This window comes from Oryctolagus cuniculus, chromosome 7, assembly GCF_051225735.1.
Source record: "Oryctolagus cuniculus isolate XC-2025 breed Fujian yellow rabbit chromosome 7, ASM5122573v1, whole genome shotgun sequence".
Classification (NCBI taxonomy): Eukaryota; Metazoa; Chordata; class Mammalia; order Lagomorpha; family Leporidae; genus Oryctolagus; species Oryctolagus cuniculus.
The window spans coordinates 8,368,177-8,395,361 of NC_142873.1; the positions used below are offsets into that span (position 1 = coordinate 8,368,177).

General features: G+C 43.1%; 1 protein-coding gene across 11 annotated transcripts in view; it reads left to right on the forward strand.

Moving 5' to 3' along the window:
- RALGPS2 (Ral GEF with PH domain and SH3 binding motif 2) overlaps positions 1 to 27,185 on the forward strand; it is a 169,550-nt gene that overhangs the window by 56,582 nt on the left and 85,783 nt on the right. For 9 of the 11 annotated variants that reach the window (XM_070077192.2, XM_070077183.2, XM_070077193.2 and 6 more), the window contains 2 exons: positions 15,465 to 15,548; positions 26,186 to 26,275. In XM_070077192.2, the coding sequence (XP_069933293.2) occupies positions 15,465 to 15,548; positions 26,186 to 26,275 (174 nt within the window). Of the gene's footprint in view, positions 1 to 8,664; positions 8,816 to 15,464; positions 15,549 to 26,185; positions 26,276 to 27,185 lie in introns of those variants that run through there. The other 2 variants (XM_089299449.1, XM_089299448.1) reach the window with 2 other exon arrangements.

Here is a 27,185-nt window from a genome sequence, read left to right on the forward strand (position 1 = left end):
TTTGAAATCCAATATTATATATTTTACTTACAATACATCTTTATTTGGAATAGCTGCATTTCCAGTGCTCAGTAGTCATTTGTGGCTAGGGGCTTGTACATGAAAGACTTGGACAATACTGCCTTCAAAGACAGACTTTACATCTAAAGGAATTTGTGTTCCCCTGAGGCATCTAACAGTACTTTGTGAAATTTAGAAGTGAAATTTCAAATTCCCTGACATCAATCCCATATTTTTTAAACCTCTTGGTATCTTACTTGTCTAATCTGTATCCGTTCCCAGCATCCCAGTCGAAGATACTGGCTTCTCTCAGCTGAGTTACTGTAATACTCTATTTCCTGACCCATCTGCGTTCCCTCCGACCCTCTGAACTCTGTTCCACCCCACCGATGTGGTCATCTTTTCAGCATGTAACCCCACCGATGTGGTCATCTTTTCAGAATGTAAGCCTGCTTCTGTGCACCTTGCAGCAGCATCCTGTTGTTCTAAAGAATGAATCTGCACACTAACACGGTCTAGAAGTCTCTTCATAGCCTTGTGCCCCTTCCTAGCTTCTCCATCCTTGCCGTAAGCCTTTTCTGTGTCCTCATCTAGCTACACTGGCCTTCTCCTCTGAGCCTGTGCACGCACTGCTTAACTCCACTCATCTTTCTGTTTTCAGATCAGGTTTGACTTTCTCAAGTAAGGTTTTATTGTTTGCTTTTCTGTGGTGTAGACTCTCCCAGCTCTCTAATTTCTTCACTATTCTTATTTTTATTTTTTTATTTTTTATTTTTTTTTGACAGGCAGAGTGGACAGTGAGAGAGAGAGACAGAGAGAAAGGTCTTTCCTTTGCGGTTGGTTCACCCTCTAATGGCCGCCACGGCCGGCAAGCTGTGGCTGGCACATCGCGCTGATTCAAAGCCAGGAGCCAGGTGCTTCTCCTGGTCTCCCATGGGGTGCAGGGTCCAAGCACTTGGGCCATCCTCCACTGTACTCCCGGGCCACAGCAGAGAGCTGGCCTGGAAGAGGGGCAACCGGGACAGAATCCGGCGCCCCAACCAGGACTAGAACCTGGTGTGCTGGCACTGCAAGGCGGAGGATTAGCCTATTGAGCTGCGGTGCCAGCCACTAGTCTTTTTTTTTTTTTTTAATTATTTATTTATTTTTTTTATTTGAAAGTCAGAGTTACACAGAGAGAGGAGAGGCAGAGAGAGAGAGAGGGGTCTTCCGTCTGATGGTTCACTCCCCAGATGGCCACAACGGCCGGAGCTGCACCGATCTGAAGCCAGGAGACAGGAGCTTCTTCCGGGTCTCCCAGGCAGGTGCAGGGGCCCAAGAACTTGGGCCATCCTCTGCTGCTTTCCCAGGCCATAGCAGAGAGCTGGATCAGAAGTGGAGTAGCTGGGTCTTGAACCAGTGCCCACAGGGAATGCTGGCACTTCAGACCAGGGCTTCAACCCGCTGTGCCATAGCACCAGCCCCTTCACTAGTCTTAAAGTTGCAGTTTCACGTTTGTGGTGTGCTTCAACAAGAGTTTACCGGGTGCCTGTTGTATGCAGGGCACTAGCTAGGTTGCTGGAGATACAACAGTGAGCAGAACTAAAGTCCCAGTTCCTGTGGGTCCCCCGTGTGGGTCAGGTGAGCTAGACAATGTCAGCAGTAACATGAAACAGGGAGTAGGGGTCGCGAGAGTTGCCATTCCGGAGAGTGTGATCAGAAGTTTCCCTGAGAGGGCAGCATCTAAGCAAAGACCTGAAGGAGCGGGGAGGGAAAGCCAAACCAGTGTTTGAGAGAAAGACTGTTCCAGGCAGAGGGAACAGCCAGGCGGAAACCAGGGAGCCACAGATGTATGAGCACAGGAGGGCACGCACCAGAAGATGAGAGGTAGAGTGAGAGCTAGGTGCCGTGGGGGCTAGGAGGTCATTACTTTGGAAAAGATGGGAAGCCATGGAAGGATTTTGAGTCAGCTCTTTCTGACTGCTGACCAGGGTATGTGGGGAAGCAAGCGTAGGGAGGCGGTACCAAGGACGGCATCCAGGCGACCAGGGGAGAGCTGCGGATGGCTTGGATCAGCGTGGCAGTAGAGGAGATAGTGAAGTTATCAGAGCCTGCTCATGTGCAGGAGGAGTTAAGGATGATGTCAGTGCTTCTCACCTGACAGCAGGCAGTGAAGTTGATCGTCTCTGAAATGGAGGACCAAGACAGGTTGTACTACCGTGGGGCTGCTGGGCACAGAATGATGTGCAGTGAGTGCAGCTTTGTAGAGACAGGGTGGAGGAAGAGGTTTTGAGGCAAGAGGAGTTTGTCTTTGGACATACACAATTTTACATGCCTTTTAGACATCTAAGGAGAATACTGAGTAACAGTTTGAGTATTCCTTTCCAGAAAAGCTTGGGAAGTGTTTCTGCCTTTGGATTTGTTTTGGATTTTGGAATATTTATAGTGAGATGTTTTGGGGATGGGGTCCAAATCTAAACATAAAAGTCATTTATGTTTCATATAGACCCATACACACAGCCTGAAGGTAATTCGGTACAGTGTTTTTAGTGGACTCGTGTTTTGACTGCCCAATCATCTTGAGGTCAAGGGGTGGAACTTCACTTGTGGTATCATGTTGGTGTTCAAAAAGATTTGGATTCTGGAGCGTTTTGGATTTTCACATTAGAGTTGCTCAACCTGTACTGGCATAGGTGCTTGTAAATTTGGGACATGTCAGTGTAGAGAAGGCACTTAGAATGTGGATGAGATTATCGAGAAAGTGAAAATGGATAAAGAAAAGAAGGGAACAATGGCCAAGACAGCAGCCAGTGATTGAGGAGGAAAGCCAGTGTAGGGTGGGAATCCAGGAAGCCTTTTAAAGAAGGAAGGTGTGATTGACCAGGTGTAGTGATGTTGATAGTGCGCTGATTTGAATGTTGATGGCCTGTCTCTGTTTTTTAAGCTAGATGAGGGTAGAGACTGATACTGCTTACCATTTTATCTGTCTGGCACATCGTGGGACCTCAGTATTTAGAGGAGAAAATTAACATGGTGTCTAGTAAAGGTTCCATGAGAGAGGGTTTTTTTGTTTTTTGTTTTTTTTTTTTTTTTTTTTAATGACAACTTAACTCTCCTGGAAGCAATAATGTAGCACCAAGATACTCTTGTTCCGTACACAGTCTCATGTAATTACCAAGATTCGTGTAAATCTGGCCAGCATAAACAGGACTTTGACATCTGGCAGGGAAAAAAGTTTATTTTAAATTTTGTATGAAATGTTGAAGACATGCAGCAAGGCCTGAAAAACTAGAAGTGAAAATCCTTGCTTAGCCAGTAGTGAAGCCCCTCTGCATCCTCCTCACCAGGGCACTACTATGCACTCTTGGTCTGTATATGCTGTCCATTCGGATTATTTTTTCTGTAATTATAGGTATCTCTTAGCACTATGTGCTATTGCACGTCTTAAAGTTTTTAAGTAAATCCTATTGTTTTTGTCTTTTTTAGCTTGCTTTTTATATTCCACATTGTTCCCTAACATCTGTATTGATAAATACAAGATTTATTTATTGATTTGTAGGTCAGTTAACAGAGAGAGAGAGGGAGATACAGAGAAATCTTCCATCTGTTGACTCACTCCCCAGATGACTGTAATGGCCAGGGCTGGGCTAGGCCAAGCCAGGAGCCAGGAGCTTCTTCCAGTTCTCCCATGTGGGTGGCAGGGGCCCAAGCACTTGGGCCATCCTTCGCTGCTTTTCCCAGGCCATTAGTAGGGAGCTGGATTGGAAGTGGAGCAACTAAGGAATGAGCTGGTGCCCATATGGGATGCTAGCACTGCAGGTGGTGCCTTTACCCCCACATCACAACACTGGCCCTCGTTTTAGTGTATTAATCATGGAATTAGGGAGCACAAACATCTTTACATTTATTAAACACTTCCAGATTGGTTGTACAGTTAATATTATGTCAAAACTTGTGCTGTAGGCCGGCGCCGTGGCTCTCTAGGCTAATCCTCCGCCTAGCGGCGCCGGCACACCGGGTTCTAGTCCCGGTCGGGGCGCCGGATTCTGTCCCGGTTGCCCCTCTTCCAGGCCAGCTCTCTGCTGTGGCCAGGGAGTGCAGTGGAGGATGGCCCAGGTGCTTGGGCCCTGCACCCCATGGGAGACCAGGAAAAGCACCTGGCTCCTGGCTCCTGCCATCGGATCAGCGCGGTGTGCAGGCCGCAGCGCGCTGGCCGCGGCGGCCATTGGAGGGTGAACCAACGGCAAAGGAAGACCTTTCTCTCTGTCTCTCTCTCTCACTGTCCACTCTGCCTGTCAATAAATAAATAAAAAAAAAAAAAAAAAAAAAAACTTGTGCTGCTGATGTCTCAAGATTGTTTAAGCCATTATTATCAACCTGTCTAATATATTAGTTTTATTTGTTAGCATAAAGTGGTGTCCGTCTCCTTAAAAATGTAGTTAGAATTTTACCTTCACTGAAGGATGAAGGGATTCTAGTTGTTAGAATTAAATCTCATTTTTAAATGTTCATTAATTTTTATTTACTTGAGAGGCAGAATGACAGAGAGAGATCCGTGTTCTCTCCAGTGGTTTACTCCCCAAATGCCTGCAGTGGGCTGAGACTTGGGCCAGCCCCAAACCAGGAGGTAGGAACCCCATCCGGTCTCCCATGTGGGAAACAAGGATTCAAGTACTTGAACCATCTTCTGCTGCCTCCCAGGCTTATTAGCAGGAAGCTGGATCAGAAGCAGAGGGGCTGGGTCTTGATTCCAGGCCCTCTGATGTGGGATGTGGGCATCACAGTCAGCAACTTCACCCACTGTGCCACAGTGCCCACTCCAAACCTCAGATGCAAATATAGCAATTATCTCTGAGCCTAGAAGTAATACATTTATTTAACGTTTCTGTCCATTGTACCAGTGTTCAATGTGTTATACGAGGAGTCTTTGAAAGGTTCATGACAAATGCATATTTGAAAAAAGTATGCATGAATTTGAACATTTTTTGCACCAAAATTGCATTTTTAGTGAACTTTTTGAAATCCCCCATATATCTAACTTTAAAAACAGTACAATACACTTTTTTAAACTGTTTAAAAGATCTTTAGTCAATTTACACGAAAGCTGTGTAAATCAAAGCTCATTTTTATGTGTGTGCCTATATCCATGTATATTTCAGGTGGTTTATTCGTATTTTCTGAAATCTGTACTGAATTTGACTTTAAAGAATATATATTTTGGGGCCAGGGCTGTGGCTCAGCGGGTTAAAGAATATATATTTTGAATCCAACTATGCAGCATAGTAATTTTTGTTGGAGATTGGTGATGAAACCATGCCGTCTCAGTTTTCTATAATAGAGGCAGTTTCTGAGGTATCTAAGTTATTCATTTCTGAAATAGAACCTGGTAATTCTTAGCAGTTTATGGAATTCTGTGTTGTGAGATCCATCATGTTTAGCAGAATTTAGCTAAACTTGCTCTATGTAAAGTTGTGCTTGACTTGTAGGAAGAAACTATAGAGAGCTGCTTATCTACAGTCTACGATGTCTGTCGTACTGTGAGCCTCAAAAAATGCTTAGGAAAAAAATCCCAAGCTTTTAATCACTGTACAAACTTGCTTTACCTCTGATGAATCAAAATTGTTTTTATTTATACAAAGACTGTCCTTAGTCATCAATAGAATACTGGTCAGATAAAATCACATCTTTTAAAAGGAATTTTTTCTTTCTTTATTTTCGCTTTATTTGAAAGGCAGGCAGAGAGATCTTCCATCTGCTGGTTCACTCCCCAGCTGGCCGCAGCAGCCAAGGCTGCACCTTGAGGAAGCCAAGAACCTGGAGCTCCATCCAAGTCTCCCACATGAATGGCAGGGACCCAAGAACTTGAGCCATCTGCTGCTGCTGGCTGGGGCACACTTCTGGGTCAGACGCAGAGGGCCTGAATTTGACCCAGGCACTGCAGTATGGGATGTGGGTACCCCACATGGCACCTTAACTGCTGGGCCATCACGTGTGCCCTGCTGCATACCTGTCCCCTAAATCCGCATCTATAAGAGCAGATTGAAATCAAACATAATGCTAAATCTGGTTTTGTCTTCCCCTGTAGTGCTCTTGAAATTACCACAGAAATGAACAGATTTCGGTGCTTCATTTCTTAATAGTAGTGAAGAAATGAAAACATGTTTCCCAGGGAAAGATTTCAGAATTAAAGGAAAGTTCATCAGTCATTTTAGAAAACTAGTAGGAGGGCCGGCGCTGTGGCGTAGCGGGTAAAGCCATCACCTGCAGTGCGGCATCCCATATAGGCACCAGTTTGAGACCTGGCTGCTCCACTTCCAATCCAGCTCTCTGTTGTGGCCTGGGAAAGCAGTAGAAGATGGCCCAAGTTCCTTGGGCTCCTGTACCGGTGTGGGAGACCTGGAAGAAGCTCCTGTCTCCTGGCTTCGGATTGGCTCAGCTCCAGCCATTGTGGCCAATTGGGGAGTGAACCAGCAGATTGAAGACCTCTTCCTCTCTGCCTCTCTTTCTCTGTGTAACTCTAACTTTCAAATAAATCTTAAAAAAAAAAAACTAGTAGGAATAATTTTAAAACTTCGCTCTCTGTTATATTTAAGTCTCCCTGTCTAAGTGATTGGCACCATCTATCCATTTTAATGCAAGTGAGAAACCTAGGAGTCATCTGTTTCCCTTCTCTCTTCAGCCTCCTTCCCTTGTTCTCCAGGTGATTTTACTTCCTAAAAGCTCTTCTCCCCTTCGCCTCTCCTGTCAGCTCTTGTTCTTTGGAGAGTAGCTCTAAACAGAGGAGTGTTCTTTAGTGTCTGTACTTGACTGTGGGGCCTGGGACAACCTTCAGCTCAGCCAGTCATGTGCTTGTGTGTGTGTATGTGCCCTGACAGTTTTCTTTGCTACCTCTGGTCTCAACACTTTGTCCTGGTTTTCCATAGCTAGCGGTACAGAAATCCTCAGTCTGCGTTTGCTCATTGGCCCAAGCAGCATGGCTAAATGTGGGAGCTTCTGTTTACGCTGACCCCTCTCACACAATACCAGGAGTTAGCAGTTCTCCCCTCCAGGCAGGAAGTAGCCTTTCCCTCTCGGTGGTTAGGAGAAAACACAGTAATAACATTGCCAACATTAGTTGCGGTGATTACAGAGAAGCAGAGTGATGAGTAGTCTGAACATCTACATCAGCCATTGTTGATACATCCTTAAAACTCTTACACAGTGCCTCTCTCCCTTCCCTCTGCCACGCCCCTTTCCCTTCCTCCCATAATTTAGGATATTTTAGTTTCTGCCTTTGTATGAAATCTTCAGTGCTAAGTTCAAAAGTTGAGTTGAAGGGTTCTATGCCTTTATTAATTTCTAGTATGATTTCTTGTATTCAAAGCTCAGCTTTTATTAAAATTTCTCTACATTTCTTGTATACACAGATCTCCTTGGTATGCTTTCTCTTTTGATTGTGGTTTCTTGTAGGAAATTCCTACACATTTATAGTGCTTCTAGGCGTTCCAGCTGGTGTCTTAACCGTTGCACCAAAGGCCTACCGCTTCCCAGGGTTTCTGGTCTTGTTTCTGTCTGTTGCGAATTCTCTGATGCTCTGAGATTATAATTCTTCGGGAGATGCTGGCACCTGCATTACAACAGTGGGGCTGCTCTTGAGAATGACTGCTGTGTTATGCAGGCTGGAGGAGTTAGGACAGAATGGTGGCTTGCCACCCAGTTTTCTCTTCAATGGCAGTTCTCTGGTGCTTTTGGTGAGTCTTAAGGGGTGAACTATGCCTGAGAACTGAACTTTAGTAGTTATGTTGGGTGATCTTTGCCTTTCTTATAAGGTTCTCAAGTGTTCATAAAGTTTCTGACATATATTACCTTCAAAGATGAAATTCCACTTTTTTTAACCTAGTAGATCAACATTGAAAGTCATTTAGATTATATCAACAAACAGACATAAAATACAAAGAAAGGGTCCTTCTGTATAACTGGGGTACAGAAAGGATGTGCTGGTTAAATGCAGCAAGTACCTAATAGTAATTCTGAGTCTTACTTAAAATAATCCTTAAAAACTTGAGATGTTTCTGATGATACACCTGAGGAATGTTCTTTGTGCAGACTTTTGTTTGTAAAGTTTTTTTGGTTTTTTTTTTTTTTTTTTTTTTTGGTATTTATTTGAAAGGCAGAGTGACAGAGGTAGAGTTCTTTCATCCTGTGGTTCACTTCTCAAACGGCAACAATAGCTGGGTCTGGGCCAGGCCAAAGCCAGGAGCCTGGAATTCCACTCTAATCTCCCATATGGGTGACAGGGACCCGAATACTTGGGACATCTTCTTTTGCCTTCCTAGGCACTTTAGCAGGGAGCTAGATTGGGAGCAGAGCAGTCAACACTCAATCCAGTGCTATGATAGCAGATACCGGCATCAGAGGCCACAGCTAAACCTGGTGGATTGCACCACTAGCCCCTAAAGCCTATTTTTAGGATTTAAAAATACAGACTGAGGCTGAGAGTAGCTGGGACTTGGTTCTCAGTAGCCATGGGCAGAATACTAATGGATGCACCGTGTCCCACTTTTGCATCCATAGATAGCTCATAGACGTTGTCTCTTCCTGTGAGAACCCCCACCCCGCTTTACAGCTCTCACTGCTTTTCCTTTTCTCCCCTCCATTTGTCTACATGTTGGTCTATATTGGCCTTTTCTCTTCTTCTGTCTATAGGTGTCCCTACATCACCACCCTTAGAACAGTCCTTTTAAGAGTGTTGGAACCTACAAGATGAAATTTAGATCAAGAATTTCACTTTACAGAACAAACCTACAAGACATAAGAGAAGCGCTGACTCCTGTGAATTCAGTAATTCTTTCACAGGGTAGGTGGTCATTAGTTATGGGGTTTTGTTTTCCCATAAGCTTCCAAAATAAATTTAACAAAAGTCGGTCTCAGTAGTTTCATGGTTCAAATGAATTTGAATGTTCTTTCAAATACACTTTTAATGACTATGAAGAAATAACCAGTTGAGGCAGGCATTTGGTGCAGTGGTTAAGATGCCGCTTGGATGGCACAGTTTCAAGTCCAGCTCTGCTCCAGATTCCAGCTTCCTGCTGATGTGCACCCTGGGAGGTAGCAGATGATGGCTCAAGTGCTTGGGTCCCTGCCATTTACATGGGAGACCTGGATTGAGTTCCCAGTTCCCAGCTTTGGCCTGACCCAGCCCTGGCAATTGTAGGCATTTATGAGTGAACCAGTAGATGAAAGATTGATCTCTCTCCGTGTGTGTGTGTGTGTGTGTGTGTGTGTGTCTGCCTTTAAAACAAAAAAAAAGTTTTAAAAAGAAATTGCCCTGGCCGGCGCCGCGGCTCACTAGGCTAATCCTCCGCCTAGCGGCGCCGGCACACCGGGTTCTAGTCCCGGTCGGGGCGCCGGATTCTGTCCCGGTTGCCCCTCTTCCAGGCCAGCCCTCTGCTGTGGCCAGGGAGTGCAGTGGAGGATGGCCCAGGTGCTTGGGTCCTGCACCCCATGGGAGACCAGGAAAAGCACCTGGCTCCTGGCTCCTGCCATCGGATCAGCGCGGTGCGCAGGCCGCAGCGCGCCGGCCGCGGCGGCCATTGGAGGGTGAACCAACGGCAAAGGAAGACCTTTCTCTCTGTCTCTCTCTCTCACTGTCCACTCTGCCTGTCAAAAAAAAAAAAAAAAAAAAAAAGAAATTGCCCTTATATATCTGAGTTACCATGTAAAGATTTCTCTATTGCCTGATTTAAAAATTGCTAATTTAGGGGCTTGCAATGTGGCATAGCAGGTAAGACCGCTGCCTGCAGTGCCAGCATCCTATTGGGTACCAGTTTGAGTCCTTGTTGTTCCACTTCTGATTCAGCTGCCAGCTGATGCACCTCGAACAGCAGCGGCAGATGGCCCAAGTGCGTGGGCCCCTGCATCCATGGACCATGAAGAAGCTCCTGGCTCCAGACTGTCCCAGCTCCAGCTGTTTGGCCATTTAAGGGGTGAACCAGTGGATAGATCGATAGATCGATCGATCTCTCTTTTCTCTCTCTCTCTTTCTCTGTATAACTTTGCCTTCAAATAAAATAAATCTTTATAAGAAAATTGCTAGTTAAATCTATTGGAATAAATTGTAAGGGATATCAAGGCTGCTATATTTCAGTTAGCCTTTGCCAAGAAGTAGGCTTACTTACATAATATACCCAAAGTAGCCCTTAAGCCAGACCCTTAACATAAGCATCCGTTGAGTCACTGAGTTTGCTTCAGCTTTTTGGCATTCATCTGAGGTGTTTTGTATAGAATAGCTCTTGACTAGGCTGACAAACTGTGTAAAGATGACACTTGAGATGAAATTTATGTCTTAGATTCTGTTCTGGTGTGGCTGGGAGGCAGATATATTAGAGTCTTAGAGGAGAGAGGAGACTGTAGGGGAGGTTTAAATTTTCTCTTTTCCCTTTGAAGACTTGATAATTTTATGTATTTAAACACTTTTATTTTTTACTTTAATTTGAAAGAGGCAGAGATCTTCTATCTGCTGGTTTACTCCCCAAATACCCATAATAGCCAAGGCTAGGCCAGACCAAAGCCAGGAGCCCAGAACTCAATCCATTCTCCCATATGGGTGCCAGGAGCTCAACTACCTGAGCCATTATCTTCTGCTTCCCAGGGTGCACATTAGCAGGAAGTAGTTTTGAAGCCAAGGAGCCAGGACACAAACCAAGCATTTTGATATGGTATGTGGGGTTTTTCTTTTTTCTTTTTAAGATTTATTTATTTATTTGAAAGAAAACGAGAGAGAATGAGAGAGAGGGAGGGAGAGAGAGAGATTGATTGAGAGAGGTCTTCCACCCACTGGTTCAGTCCCCAACTGGCTGCAATGGCCTGAGCTGAGATGATCAGAAGCCAGGAGCCAGAAGCTTCCTCCAGGTCTCCCACGTGGGCGCAGGGGCCCAAGGACTTGGGCCATCCTCCACTGCTTCCCAGGCCATAGCAGAGAGCTGGATTGAAAGTGGAGCAGCCAGGACTCAAACTGACGCCCACATGGGATGCCAGCACTGCAGGTGGTGGCTTTACCTGCTACGCCACAGCGCCGGCCCATGTGGGTTTCTCAAGTGGCTTCTTAACTGCTGTGCCAAGTGCCTGCCCCAGTTTGTTAATTTCAGTTTCTGAAATAAATCAACAATAGGCATATTGACAGGAGGAAAACCATTATCGGCATAGACATGAGAAAGAAACACAAAGTGTAAGACCCAAGAGAAGGGCGGGTGGTTAAATGTATATCATATCTTGTGTTACACAAGGAGTATGGGTGTCTTGGGGCTAGGGTGGCGACTCAAGCAAGGAGAAGAGCTACATGGTGCTCAAAACAGAGGCGGTTTACCAGGGAGTGGTCCTTAGAGGCTGCTGTTGTAAGAATCCCCCAGTCTCTTCTTCCTGTAAAAACATCTGTGGAAATAAGGAGATCCAGAGAGAAAGCCTCTGCCTATGTCTGCCATTTACTCTACTAATGCAGAAGGTGGAAATTGCTTTCCATAAAAGGACAGTTTTTCAGAGCCATTCCTCTCACTCTAGAGGTCTTGGATTTTCTCTGAACTAACAGAAAATATGCCACAGAAGGATGTTTGGGGTAGCCTATTCTCTCAAGACACAGAGAAAAGAATTTTTTTTTTAACAGAGACATCAAGTAGCTGATGAGAAGTAGACATGGGACAAGGAGAAATCCCTTGCCTGGTAGCTAGGAAAATATGCCAAAGTTTAAGAAGAAAGTGGCCAGTGAGTTCCTAGAATACAATTTCAGCTTCATAATCCATTGAGTTTGTTGTTGCCTTTTTTAAACTTCTTTGAGATAATTACAGAATAATAGGAAGTTGCAAAAAATTGTGCAGCGATAAATGAGAAATTAATAGGAAGCGGCAGACATATTGTATAGAAGTCCCATTACTCTTCACCCAGCCTTCAGCAGTTACATCTCAGTTGTATCTTAGATACTGTAGTACAAAGTCAAAACCAGGAAATTTTTTCTTAAAAGTTACCTTTTTTTTTTTTTTTTAAGATTTACTTATTTAGTTGAAAGGCAGAGAGAGAGAGATCTTCCATCCATTGGTTTACTCCCCAAAAGACCCCAATGGTTAGAGCTGGGCCGATCCAAAGCCAGAAGCCAGGAGCTTCTTCCAGGCCTCCCACATGGGTGACAGGGGCCCATGGACTTGGACTGTCTTGTGCTGCTTTCCCAGGTGCATTAGCAGGGAACTGGATTGGAAGTGGGGCAACTGGGATTTGAACCAGTGCCTGTATAGAATGCTGGCAGCACAGGTGGTGGCTTTACCCACTATACCACAGTGCCGGGCCTAGGAAATTAACATTTTTAAGAGACCTTTCTGTATATAGTTCTGTGATATTTTATCCTATATGTAGATTTCTTACCTCCGGCTTAGACAAGGTACAGATCTCTTCCATCACAAAGATCTCTGCTTGTGGTCCCTTTCATAGTCACACACCACCCTTAACTCCTGGCAACCACTAATTTGTTCTTCCATCTTTATAGTTTGTTCAGTTAGGTAGTCTAGTAATATAACATTGTTTCAAAGGCAGAAATTTTCCTGAAGCAGGAACTATTGAGATTTTTTTTTCATTTTTCTAATTATAAGCTTTTTTGAAGTAGAGGGCTCCAATGGAATTCTAACCATTTACTCACAAATAATTTGTACCTCTCCCTCTACTTCCTTTCTTCCTGTCAACTCCTAACAGTTTTCTTTCTCTCTCTCTCTCTCTCTCACTCTCACTCTCACTCTCTCTCTCTCTCTCTTTTCCTTCCTTCCTTCCTGGAGGCATACAGAGCTGCTGTCTTCTGGATCACTTCTCAAAGGCTGAGGCTGGCCTGGTCCAGAACTGAAGCCAAGCATCAAACCTTGGTACTCCTGTAGGGATGTGAGCATTAGTCCAGCAGGCCTAAATGCTCGTTCCCTCCAGAAGCTTTCCAATTTTTTTTTTTTTAAGTTTATTTTCATGTATTTGAAAGGTGGAGAGATACTCTTCCTGCTCATTCCCCAAATGCCTACAATAGCTAGGGCTGGGCAGGCCCAAGCCAGGAGCCCAGAACTCATCTGGGTCTCCCATGTGGGTGACAGGCACCCAAGAACATGAGCCATTGCCTTCCTGGCACATCAGCAGGAAGCTGGAAAGTAAGCAGAGGTGGGACTTGATCCCAGGCACTCCAATATGGGGTGTGGGTGTCTCAAGCTGTGACTTAACCCACTGCACCACAACACTGCATCCCTAGCAGTTTTCTTAAAGTGACCAGGCATTTTTCCATTAAATGAATGGTGTTAAAAAGTTCAAAGAATTGAATCGATTTTCTAGAACACCTTAGCGTTTCTTATTTCAAGTATCAAACATAAATTTTTATGTGAAAAGCGAAGACACAATTCACTGTCAAGTCAGATGAGTTGATAAGTCTAAAGCACTTATGCTGGCACCTAGAAATCTCTGTATTAGTGCTCACTGGTGGTGGTGGTGTGTAAGACATCCCTTCTCAGAATGCAGAGGTCTTTTTAAAACAGTCTGTGGAGTGAATCACACAGGAAAAGATCACTACCTTACACAAGTAAGTATCAAACAGGCCACATTTGTGCATAAAGAAGGTTGAATGTTTGTTTACATAGGCTTCCTTTGGCGTAGTAGGCATTTCAAGTCCCTTTGCTGTTTTGAAGGGATTGGTTCAGTTGGGTACCTTCAGTTGTTCCCAGTAACTCATATGTGATCTGTATTTTTCTTGTTTTGAATTCAATAGATTTATGATCTGGCTGCATTACCCTGAAATTTTTTTGAAAAGATTTCTTTCTTTGAAGTACAGATTGACCGAGGGAGGAAGGAACAAAGGAGGGAAGGATGGGGGGCTGGAGATACCAAGATACCATCTGCTGGTTCACTTCTCAAATGGCTGTAACAGCCAGGTCTGGGCCAGCTTGAAGCCTGGAGCCCAGAACTCCATCTGAGTGGCAGGGACCCAAGCCCTTAAGCCATGCTCTGATGCCTGCCCAGGGTTCACATTAGCAGGAAGCTGACTGGAAGCAAAGCAGTTAAGACTTAAACCAGTACTCTGATAATGGGATGCACCTGTCACAAGTAGTGGCTTAATCTGCACCACAGTGCCAGCCCCTTGCAGTTTTGTTTTGTTTTGTTTTGTTTTTTGATGCTATACCTTGGAATGAGTCTAGAATATTTTCTTGAAATAAATTTTTGATAGGCTACTTTCCTCCATTTTCTCTTAAACTTTGTGTTACTCAAATGTTGGCTGTTATAATTAACATAAAAATATTTTGGTCCACTTTTTAGTTTTTTTGTTTAAAAAGATCATATTTATCTCACAGTCCTTCTAGTAAGTATTTTGTTTCTCTTTTTAATTTCTAAAAGCTCAGTTTTGTTCTTTAACTTCTTTTTTACATGCTAATTTGTTTTTGCCTAGTGGCACAGTACCTTTTGTCATCTGACAGTAACAATTGAATGGGTTTTCTGTTTTGCCCCCTCAACTTCGTTCTGTTCCCTCCCCTAACTCAAGAGAGTTCTTTTTTTCCTTCTTTTTGGTTTTTGTTTTTGTTTTTGGATTCATATTCTTTCTCTCTGGTTGTTGTATTACAGAGGATCACTAAACTATTCTAGACTTTGGGACCCCTGGGCAGTCTGTAGTTTGTAGAATTTGAAACTCATTAAAATCAAAGGAGATCAGTTCTGTTAACATAACACCTAATAAAACATTTTTAAAAGCTCTTAGGTAGCAATATATGTGCTTCTTTATTAACATAGTAACTGATATCTAGAGATAGGTATAATAGCTACCACAGTGTTGTGGTAGTGATGAGTGTAAAAGGAAATTTTGATAAATTAACACCAACTATAATGTGATATGAAAATATCAATGACTTTATTGGTTACAGTCATATGTATTGCTACTACTAGTGGGTAGCCTACATTTATAATTAATAAAAATGTCCTATGCCTATTAGAGGCTAGCATGAAATAAAAATTGATTTTTTTTTCTTTTTTTTTTTTTTAAACATCCAAGTTCTTGGGCTCTTTGAATTCTGTTAACAGACACTTTGCAGGATCAAGAACTCCTCCAGAGAGGTTTTGCCAAGTCTCTAGGCTCATTGACTGTCAGCTGAAAGAGTGAGATACAGAAAAGCTGTTTTGGAGCTATGAGTGAGGGGAGGGGCATGACAGCTGGTAGTCTTCAATGCGTGTTGTGTTTATTATCTGCGGGTCTTTCCTCTGGGGATTCAGGTCTCTTCAAAAAGCAATCCACCAGTATTCCACCAATGGAGTATAAATGTATGCTCATAGAAAAGTAATTTTGCTTTCTTATATTCTAATCAGTTTTTATAATGTAACTGAATGGTTATAAGATTAGATAAGTGGTTCTAGAAAAGGACACAGGATGTCTTTAATGTTCTGAAATCTACACTGTGACAGGGAGACTGGGCTATTTCTTGAATTTGTATTAAATTTTCACTTTAATTTTCCAGGAGCTTTCAAGTTGTGGATGGAATAAAAAAGAAAAATACAGTTCTGCACCAAATGCTGTTGCTTTCACAAGAAGATTTAATCATGTGAGTTCTTTGTAAGATTTTAATAGTTTCTGAAATGTAGAGTCTCAATGTGTACTTTTTCACTAAGAAATAGTTTACTATTTCACCTCAGTTCTGGAGACATCTTGGCCAATATCTCTTCATATGTTGTCTCTGCGTGATCCTTGCTTTTCCCTTGCCGTAATCTTATTGGAGATTTGCTGGAACTTGACATTGTTTCCTGTTTGTCTCTTAACCTTCCATATTTCACATCTGTCTCTTTATGCTCTATTGTGAATGATTTTCTCAGATCCGTATTTCAGTTTGCTTGTTCTCAGATGTGTTTTATCTATTACAAACCTGTGTATTTTATAGTAGTGTTGTGGTCTTATTTTTTAAACCTGTTAAAAACAATGTTCAGTATTTCCTTTAGTTTATGCTACTATTTGAAGTCTTTGGAGTAATAATTCTCTGTTTCTGCTGACTCTTAGAATACTTTGTTTTCTTATGGGTTTTGTAACTTTGGATTAAAAAACTCAGGTCTATTTAAGCTTTATGGGAGTTCTGCTCTGTCTAGATAGAAATTACATCCCTTTTTTAATTTGATTTTTAAAATTTATTAAAAAGGGGAAAACTTCATATATTTCATATACATGGTTTTAAGAACATAACCCGGCCAGCACCGCGGCTCACTTGGCTAATCCTCTGCCTGCGGCGTTGGCACCCCGGGTTCTAGTCCTGGTCGGGGCACCGGATTCTGTCCCGGTTGTTCCTCTTCCAGTCCAGCTCTCTGCTGTGGCCCAGGAAGGCAGTGGAGGATGGCCCAGGTCCTTGGGCCCTGCACCCGCATAGGAGACCAGGAGAAGCACCTGGCTCCTGCCTTTGGATTGGCGCAGTGCACCCGCTGCAGCAGCCATTTGGGGGGTGAACCAACGGAAGGAAGACCTTTCTCTCTGTCTCTCTCCCTCACTGTCCAACTCTGCCTGTCAAAAAAAAAAGAATATAATCCCTTTCACCCTTCCTTTACTCCCACCCTCCTTCCTTTTCTTAATTTTCTTTTAATTTCTATCATGACATAACTTTGAGTTTTCTTTATAGCACATCTCTTCTGAGAGGCTGCTTGTCTTTGTTGGTACCCAGAGCCATGACAGACATCAGAACACATTTTATGTTAAATAGTTGGTCATTTTGAGGAAGAGCAGCACTGCTCTTTAGTGAAAGTGTAAATTCCAGATACAGTGAAAGACAAGCCTGTGGTTGTAAATTGAAGACTTCTTTCTCTTGATTGCTCGGAGTTTCAGCCTGTTCAGGTAAATTTGTGTGTGTCTCGCCTTTCCAATAGGTGAATTGTTTCAGTCCACTTTTCATGAGATTGTAGCCCTTTGAGAAGCCCTCAGTAATATAGGAGACTAGGGAGAGGTGTGAGGCCTCCTGTTAGGTTGTTGAAGGAATATTAATTCTCAAGCCCCAGTGTATTGAGATAGGCAGTCCTCTAAGGATAGCTGCTATGTCTACTTTTAGAGCCACTACTTTACTTTTTTTTTTTTTAAGATTTTTATTTAATAATTTGAGAGGTAGAGCTACAGACAGTGAGAGGGAGAGACAGAGAGAGAGAGGTCTTCCATCCACTGGTTCCCTCCCCTGTTGGCCGCAATGGCAGGAGCTGAGCTGATCTGAAGCCAGGAGCCAGGAGCTTCTTCCGGGTTTCCCATGTGGGTGCAGGGGCCAAAGCACTTGGGCCATCTTCTACTGCTTTCCCAGGCCACAGCAGAGAGCTGGATTGGAAGTGGAATAGCTGGGACTCAAACCAGCACGCATGTGGGATGCCGGCATTGCAGACAGGATTAACGTACAGCGCCAGCCCCTACTTGGCTTTTTGTTCTGTCTCTTGTTTTTGGCTTCTAGGGAAATCCTTTATTTTCCTTCTAACTTAGGCATATGTTTTTGGATTAAGTTAACCTGGCATTTCTAGGGGCTTAGAGTAGTTTCTCAGGTTATTTGGTTCACTGTATTCTCAAAAGTAGAAGTGGGTTCAAAAGTTTTTAAAAATTTGGTGAAACCCGTTATTAAGGGCAGAGGATTAAAATATCTTATACTGAATTACATATTTGAGTTATGCAGAAATTGTTTTTTAAGTTTTTCTAACATGGTCAGAATTTATCATTAGAGTAAAAATGTGTGTTTTTTATTTTTTTGTGTGTGTATCACAAAAGCATTATGGTGCAATACTCAAATTTGGCTTTAGATTTTATTTTATTATTTTTTAAAAATTATTTGACAACTTTCTTTTTTTAAAGATTTTATTTATTTATTTGAGAGGTAGAGTTACTGACAGTGAGAGGTAGAGACAGAAACGTCTTCCCTCTGTTGGTTCACTCCCCAGATGGCCGCTACGGCCAGAGCTGCGCTGATCTGAAGCCAGGAGCCAGACGCTTCCTCCTGGTCTCCCATGCAGAGAGCTGGACTGGAAGAAGAGCAGCTGGGACTAGAACTGGCGCCCATATGGGATGCTGGCGCCGCAGGGAGAGGATTAACCTGTGCCACAGCGTCGGTCCCTGGCTTTAGATTTTAAGCCCTGGCTTTAGATTTTAAGCACTCCTTTTTTGTTCACTAAGGTAAACAAAAAATTATCAGTTAAATATGTGACAGTATACCAAAAGCTTTTATCCTTATTCCCAATCAAAGTTGATCCTATAGTAAACTCTATTATGTAGTTCCTACATTACTCTATTACTCTCTAGTAGAGTCTTGTTAAATTCAAAGTCTTTTTTTTTTTTTTTGGCAGGTAGAGTTACAGACAGTGAGAGAGAGAGAGACAGAGAGAAAGGTCTTCCTTTGCCGTTGGTTCACCCCCCAGTGGCCGCTGCGGGCAGCGCACTGCGCTGATCCGAAGGCAGGAGCCAGGTGCTTCTCCTGGTCTCCCATGGGGTGCAGGGCCCAAGCACTTGGGCCATCCTCCACTGCACTCCCTGGCCATAGCAGAGAGCTGGCCTGGAAGAGGGGCAACCGGGACAGAATCCGGCTCCCCGACCGGGACTAGAACCCAGTGTGCCGGCGCCGCAAGGTGGAGGATTAGCCTAGTGAGCCGTGGCGCCGGCTTGTCCTGACTTTTATAGTACTCACTTTCTTGTGTTTCTTTTTGGAGTTTTATTACCAAAATTTCGATATCTAACACTATAGTTTAGTCATGCCTGTTTATAAGAATTGGTGTGTAAGTTGTGTTAACCTACAACTTAATCCCCTATGCCTTTTATTTACAATTTAAGTAGAGGAACCCAGGCATTTTGACATGTGTAGTCTCCCACAGTCTAGACTGTGTTCACTGTGGTCTTGCATGCCCTGTGCTTTCTGCAAATGCCCTGTTGATTGCAAAGGTTCAGTCATGTTCAGTCTCTTTGGCAGGAGAATGGGTTGTGTGTGTTTTCTCACCTGGAGTCACATAGTATCTGGTTGTGTCTTTGAGAATGTCAGTAGTTTTGGTAGATCCATTAATTAAGTGGATTTGTTGAGAGGTGAATTCTCATTTCATTGTATTTCATTTAGTAGTTGGAATGTTTCTAGGAAGAGAGATTTTTCCTTAATCGAATATTTGGGTATCCAGAGGTGCATTTCCTATGGTAAAGGCAGGATAAGGGAGGAGATTTGAATCTTCCTGTTTATGTAGGATAAAGAATTTGAAGACAGTGAACTGATGCTTTGTCATCTTAGGGTCGTGACCAAATCATTTTTTTATTTTTTAGTGGTATCATTATGAACTCATAGACTTAAGCACATATGATGAGCTTCATCCATCACAATTATTATCCTTATTGAAACCCATATTTATCATATTGTTCCAGTTTTGTTAGAGCGGTGGTCTGTTCACATTGGCTTTTATGTGTTGTGTCATGACCCTAAGTTTCTTTGTTATATGATGTGCTGCAGTGTTGCAGGCTTGTTTTATTTGTCTCTTGCTTCTGCCTTTTGCCTGGAATCCAACATTTCTTTAAGCAATCCTAATTTCTTATAGTGGGCAATGGATCTGGGTGCTAGTGCTCATTGCTGTTTAGATCATAACTTCTAGGTCTTTTTAGCAGATGAAACTAGACCAGCAGTATGTTTTACGTACACAATTAGTTAAAGAGAAAATATGTTGTGGGTTCATACTGATCATTTGAATTCAGATTCAGGACCAGAGTTTTTACTCTAACTCTTCCATATCCTCTCTTACCCTGCATTTCAGTTTTCAAGGAACACAGGCCATGATAACAATATCCTGTAGTTCACTTATTTTCTTGACTGTACGTAACAATACCACCATTACCAGTATCATTGTGGCAAACAGGTGTGTGTATTACAGAGGTTCTCTCTGCTCTCCCCATTCCCATTTTTTATAACCAAACTATGTATTGTATGAGAACTTATGCATTATATAATGTACTCTCCCTGTTAGCCCTCATTTAGTCTTAGCTGCCTTTTTTTTTTTTTTTTTTGGACAGGCAGAGTGGAGTGAGAGAGAGAAAGAGAGAGAGAAAGGTTTTCCTTTTGCCATTGGTTCACCCTCCAATGGCCACCGCGGCCGGCGCACCGCGCTGATCCGATGGCAGGAGCCAGGTACTTATCCTGGTCTCCCATGGGGTGCAGGGCCCAAGTACTTGGGCCATCCTCCACTGCACTCCCTGGCCACAGCAGAGAGCTGGCCTGGAAGAGGGGCAACCGGGACAGAATCCGGCGCCCCGACCGGGACTAGAACCCGGGGTGCCGGCGCCGCAAGGTAGAGGATTAGCCTAGTGAGCCACGGCGCCGGCTTAGTCTTAGCTCTAAAAGTAAGTACATAGTTAGTGCTCTCTGCTAGCCTTATATTGTTCTGTGGTTGTTTTGGTTATCTGAAGCTTGTTTTCACATAGATTACTTCAGAAGGATGCATGGAACAGTATTTCCTGAGCTTCAGCATGCTGACAGGTTTGCCTGTTCTCTTCATAGATGAAAAAGTTATCTTCAGGACTGTCTTCCCTTGATTATGTTTGTTATTCTACTCCCCGCCCCTCTTTTTTTTTTTTTTTCTGGTATGGAGTGTGGGAGTTGAAAAGTCTGCTGACAATTAAGTTTTCTTTTCTTTAAAAATCATTTTATCTTTTTGTGTAGATGTCCAAAATAGTTTTTCCTTTAAAGCCAGTAATTTTATTAAGCCATATCTTGGTGTTTGTTATTCTGAGTCAGTATTCACTGAAAGGAAAGGCCATCCCAAACACACCAAACACCAGAGTAAGGGAAAAGGTTGATTGTTGAGTGGAGGGAACCTGACAGGCTGCCTCGCCGTGCACAGAGAGAAAATCTTGTACTGGCAGAACAGGTCTTATATAGCTTTGCAGAGGTTAGGAAGTGGGAGCAGCAAATCCTGTTAGGGTGTGGGTGGAGCTGACACTTGTGGTTGGGCCATTTGGTCGCCTGACTTCTAGTAAGCAAGGATGGGCTTAGGAAAATGGCACCATTTTACTAACATTCCCCACTTTTGTTTTTTATAAAGCAAGTGTTGTATGGGATTATATCGGCCACAAAAGTCCAGGAGGGGTGGAGGAATGATGATCTACTAGAGCTGCTTCCTACTGTAATGGAGTGACGAGTTACTCTCTGCTTGCATGGGGTGATGTCTAAAGTGGTGATGTCCTGGATGGGGAGCCGAGTATATCCCTGTAGTAGCATTTGGTCAACTGCCTGGTTGGTGAAGGCTTTGGTTTATTCCATTATCACCTCCTGTTAAACACTGCTAGTGAGGTGATCTGGCTTTGGAGACCTCGGGTGGCATCAGCTGGGGCCTCAGTGGACTTAGTGACCTCTTGTGACTTTTGGAGTTGTTTTGAGTTGGTTGGTCTAGAAAATGTTGTGGCCCAATGCTATTCCTGAGATCACTACTTGGGACAGAGAGGCTGCAAAGCTGATCCCAACCAAGACTGGGAGAACGGCCACTCATCTCTTGTGGGTAGAGGGGTTTGTCTATAGAAAAACTCTGAACAATCATATGTTAAATGGGGAAAGAGAACCATCAGTACACATGGGTTTGGAGTGGAGCTATTGTTGTAAGAGTAGAAGGTATGATTAAAAAGGAATGAGGCCAAGTCGACTAGACAGGGTCTAAAATAAAGGACAGTCATTATTAGAGGACCTAAGAAAGATGCTGTCTAAACCATGGGTAAGTTTTCCAATTGAGAGGCAAATAGTAACTGACAAAAGGGGCTTGACAATAATTAGGTGGGCTCCAAGGCCTTGCCAGTTATGAGGCCCAGACCTCTCTCTCTCTCCACAGGGTTTACACCACAAGGGAGGTGTGAACCTCCTTGGGAAGGCACCTGTTGGCTTCCATTACTGAGCTGGCTGGATAAAGGCAGGTTGGGCGTCTCTAACAGGAAATTTACAGTTCTGCCTGCCATGTTGCTGACCCTACTTGGCCCTCCCCTAGCAGTGGTGGTTATTTTGGAAGCTGGGCCGAGTGAAGGGCTTTTCATCTTGGAGCCAACAAACAAGATCTGTGGCTCTGACCTGAAGTCCTTCGACTCCAGGGCAGTTCCATTTCCAGTGATCCAACTCTTGGCTGGCAGAGCTACCAGGGCTCTTCATAAGCTGACTTCTGCTGAAGCCCAGGCTTTCCACATTGAAAGCCACTGCAGTGGACTGCCTGTTGAGTCTTCTTGAGGGCAGATCACTGTAGAGCAGCCATTAATTGGCCTGCCACCTACCTTTGCATTGTTTCTGCTGCCTGGCCTTTCTCCTGGTTTTCGTTAAAGGAAAACAGAGAATGCAAGTCAAGGGGGTGTCTCCAGTCTCATCTTCTAATTTTTGATGTTCTAAAGTAGAAGTCTGTGGTAGGATTTTAAAAACATTTGCCCCTTTTAGGCCTCTGGGCCCTTCTCATTAAGATAACTGTCATGTCTGGGAACACAAGATCATTAAACTTTTTAACTTTTAGACATTTGTATCAATAGCATTTTACAGTATCATAACTTAAAATTTAGCCCACTTTACATCTTGACAGTACCTGTAATATAATCCAAATCGCCTGATATTTCCAGGAACCCAACTGGATATATCAAAGTCCAGATAATTTGGAACTTTGACTTTTCTTTTTGAATGCCTGTCAGCAATGCCAACAAGGCTTAAAATATCTGCTTGAAATAAAATTCCTTAACATCATGATATAATATAGACCAGATTTGATCAGCTACAAGGTGATTACTCAAATGTTTTAGAATAAGCATATTCAAATAAATCATAACTCTTAATAAAAAAAAACTCAGCCGCTGTTAAACAATTAGAACCTAACAGAGACATTAAGAGAATGTAATAGATTACTTTAGCTCATTGCTTTAACAGAGGATCAGATTCTAATTCTGTGTCAAAGAGAAATAGATTAATAGCTTTTTCTTCCAAAAATTTATTGTATAACCTTCTTTTTTTTAAGATCTATTTATTTATTTGAAAAGCAGAGTTACACAGAGAGAGGAGAGGCAGAGGTCTTCCGTCCACTGGTTCACTCCCCAGATGGCCGCAATGGCCAGAGCTGTGCCCATCTGAAGCCCGGAGCTTCTTCTGGGTCTCCCACATGGGTGCAGGGGCCTAAGCATTTGGGCCATCTTCCACTGCTTTCCCAGGCCATAGCAGAGAGCTGGATCGGAAGTGGAGCAGCTGGGACTAGAACCGGCGCCCATATGGGATGCCGGCGCTTCAGGCCAGGGCATTAACCTGCTGCACCACAGTGCCGGCCCCTCTTTTATAACCTTCTGTGACTTCCACACACCCTCTTCAACTTACTTGGAATATTCTGTCATTTCCATTCCAGTCTAAAGTGAAGTAGCCATCAGTATAAAGGAATTCTTATAAACCGTGTCCTCCCCTTATTCAAAAAACTCTTTCTTTCTTAACCTTTCTTACCAAGTGCACATTTCTATACTTGTGATGTTTTCCATCTTTCAGTTTCCTTGATTTACATTTTGAAATAACTTGTTAAAAATCTTCAGATTACAAAAACATTTTTAAATAAGATAACATTGAATTTCTTTTTTTTTTCTTTTTCTTTTTTTGACAGGCAGAGTTAGACAGTGAGAGAGAGAGTTATAGACAGTGAAAGAGACAGAGAGAAAGATCTTCCTTCCGTCGGTTCACTCCACAAATGGCTGCCATGGCCAGCATGCTGCGCTGATCCGTAGCCAAGAGCCAGGTGCTTCTTCCTGGTCTCCCATGCAGGTGCAGGGGCCCAAGCACTTGGGTCATCCTCCACTGCCCTCCCAGGCCACAGCAGAGAGCTGGACTGGAAGAGGAGCAACCGAGACTAGTACCTGGTGCCCCAACTGGGACTAGAACCTGGTGTGCCGGTGCCACAGGTGGAGGATTAGCCAAGTGAGCCATGGCGCCAGCCAGATAACATTGAATTTCAACCCTTACTTACTTTCAAGTGATGTTGAACTATATTCATATGGACAATCTATGAAAACATGTTAGCAAATTCAATTATTAGTTTTTCTATAGAATATAAGGTGTTGAGAGTACCAAAGTTTATATTTAGATGCATTTATCTCATTTACTTTTACCAATTTAAATTAGCAGTTACACCTAAATGACTTAAGATTCTGATACTATATCTCTATCTGAATTCAGTTAAAATTGTGTTCATCTAAAACAAATACTGATTATCCATTGCTGTTTCATTGAGTACTGATTATCCAGAGACCTGTTAAAATAAATTGCAAGATAAGTTCAGCAAGTTACAAAGCAATGTTTTTAAAGGTAGTAATCTTCCTAGATTCAAAGAGAGAAATTTCTTCAAACTCAGTGTCTAGTTACAGTTGCTTTTTTACCCTAAGAGGACCTTAGGTCGGTGATGCCCTAGTCATCAGTCGCCACTTGGGACTGCCTCTGAAACAGACGTTCAGGCAGCCGCCAGACACTTCCCAAAGGTGACAGTGGGCCAGCGGCCGATGCACTAAAGACAGGAGGTCCACTGTGGTGGAGGTCAGGAGACCTGATTTTCCTGTCTAGCTCACTCATGAGGAAAAAAAAGCCGTTGGAAGGATGAGCTACCTGATTTGTTTCTGAGTAAGCAGGGAGCTCTGAAGGATGGGATTACCACTCCCTTGCTATTCTTAAGGTAAAACTGGAACAGGAGAGGGAGGGACAAAGACCAGTTGGAGGACAAAGGCTGGAGGGTGAAAGCACCCAAACTTGTGGGAAGATCATTGATGAGACAGGGGGAGTAGGCTTTGGACCAGGCCTCGTTCTAAGAAAAGTCGGAATTCTTGCACAGGACGGGGAGGTACAGTGAGCCGAGACATTGAAGAATCGGGGCCACGAACATAGAAGGAAGAGGTTTCAGCTCAGGCCCTTGAGCTCTAGTGGAAACTTTGGAGGCCAAAGGACCTGGGACAGAGAGCAGGAAGTACACATAGAAGGCTTAGCTCGAAGATAGGAAAAGCCTGAGCATATGGGTTCTCTTTCCATTTTCCCTGTCACTCACAGAAATGATAAAGCTATCAGGGTTGGCGTTTGAGGTCTGGAGCCAATTTGAAAGGGACCATATTACTTAGAAGGCGAACGAGAGGAGAATTTGAACGTGAGAAGAAAGATGCTCCCATGGTGACCTGTAAAGTTGGATCAGTGGATATTAGGCACCTCCAGGATCACAGCCGTCCAACTGATGAGACGATGTGGGAACAGAGGGCAGGGATTGTCACCCACGAGCCCACTGCAGCTTAGGGCTTAGCCCATAGGAGGAAAACAGGAGGTTGAGTCATCACCCACACCCACTGTTACCCGGACACAGTGTCCATAGAGACTGAAGGCCGTAGAGAGTTGTGGTTTTGCCCAGTACCAGTACTTGGGGACAAGAGTAGAATCACAACCTGTAGTAGAAGTTGCCATGGCAACTTCCCATTCCCCGTCTTACCTCAGAATTTGGAAGGCCACTGTATGGATGGAGATCATGAAGTGTTCGGTGGTGTGGAAGGAGTTCTGGGGGTGTTTTGTGACTGGCAGAAATCCAGGACCCCAAGGCAGCTCAGAGATCCCTGAAGGGAGAGCAAAGTCACTGGGGTAGCCTGGATCTGAGTCACAGCACCAATGTAAGGCCACCACAAAACAGCCCTGGTTAGGAAGATGGCACCATCTTACTGACATTCACCAGGGTGGTTGGCTTAATTGGGGCTATTGGTTGGGTGCCCACTACCCTCAGCCTTTCCAGCATGGTGATCTTAGACTGATTAGTATTTTTATTTGGTCGCTTAGGGCTCCAGGAGACAGTGTTCCAGCAGTGAAGGCAGGTACCACATGATCTTTTACAACCTTGCCCTGGAAGTTAGCTTCAGTTTCACTAATACTCCATTCATCACATCAGTCACAAGCATGCTCTGAAAGAGTAACAAAGAATCTGTATTTTACAGTCATGCTTGCATTTGTATGACATTGAATTCACTCAGTGATCATGCTGTTTGGATTTGAATTCATAGATGAAATCTTCTAAGGTTATTAAAATATCTATAACTTTTGATATTTTTTGTAAGTAAATCTTGTTGGAATCTGGGAGATTTACTGCCTTTACTAGCTTAAATATAGAACCAGATATAAGATGACTTTGTAAAATATAGACATTCTGTGTATTTTCAAACCTTATACATAATCTTGCCTTTCAGCACTATCTTAATTTTTCTTTTCAGGTAAGCTTTTGGGTTGTTAGAGAGATTCTTCATGCTCAGACATTAAAGATTAGAGCAGAAGTTTTGAGTCACTATATTAAAACTGCAAAGGTAAGGAAATCCTCTGTTTTTTATTTTCTAAGTTCAACCATTCAGAGATGTTTCTGAGTGAATATTTACCATTTATCATATAATGATATTGGGGAATTAGGCTTATAATCAATATAAGTTAATTTTTTAAATTGGATGCCTGTTTTCTCTGCTTTTCCCTTTACTCTTATTTCCCACTCCTTCTGTATCCCACCTCTCTGAGCAGCTGAGTTCTGTGATCTGTTTCACTGGATAAATATTCAGTGTCATGGTAAAGTATGATACTAATAAATATTGGCATGCTTTGCAGATGATGGAGAAAACTACACAGAATTAAGTAGAGAATACATACCAGTTATTTTGCTTCCAAAACATCACTCTGCAAGCCATATGGAGAATAATAAGACTGTTTTTTAAAGCATAGCGTATGTGACGTTACCAAATAAATTAACTGCACAGTTACTGTTACGGCATAGATGGGCAGTGAAGCAAGAGACATGGAGTGGAGCAAGAGTTTCAAGAATAGTCTGCACTCAGCGTGGGGTGAGGATGCTCTAAACAGGATTCTGAGGTTTCATTGAAAGATGCATCAGCTCCAGATTTGTGTTGAGGTCTCTAAGAAGTGTGGGAATTGTAGCCGTGCTCATTCTTCGTTATTCCTGTAATAAATAACATATGTCACTTGAGAATTAAAGTGCAATAAGCAAGGATGCTATGTCTATAGTGACTTAACTTTTCCATATTTTCCTGAAACACATGGAAGCAAATGTCTTCTAACAAATTCTGTGGCACTAGGTGGCAGAGCTGGTCTTCTACAAAGTAATATTTTGCAAAAGAGGTTATCCAAATTTTAAAAATATTCTTATGATATGTTAGATACACATAGGGTTTTTAACTAGGAGAACATAATGACTTTTTTTGCATAGGCTTG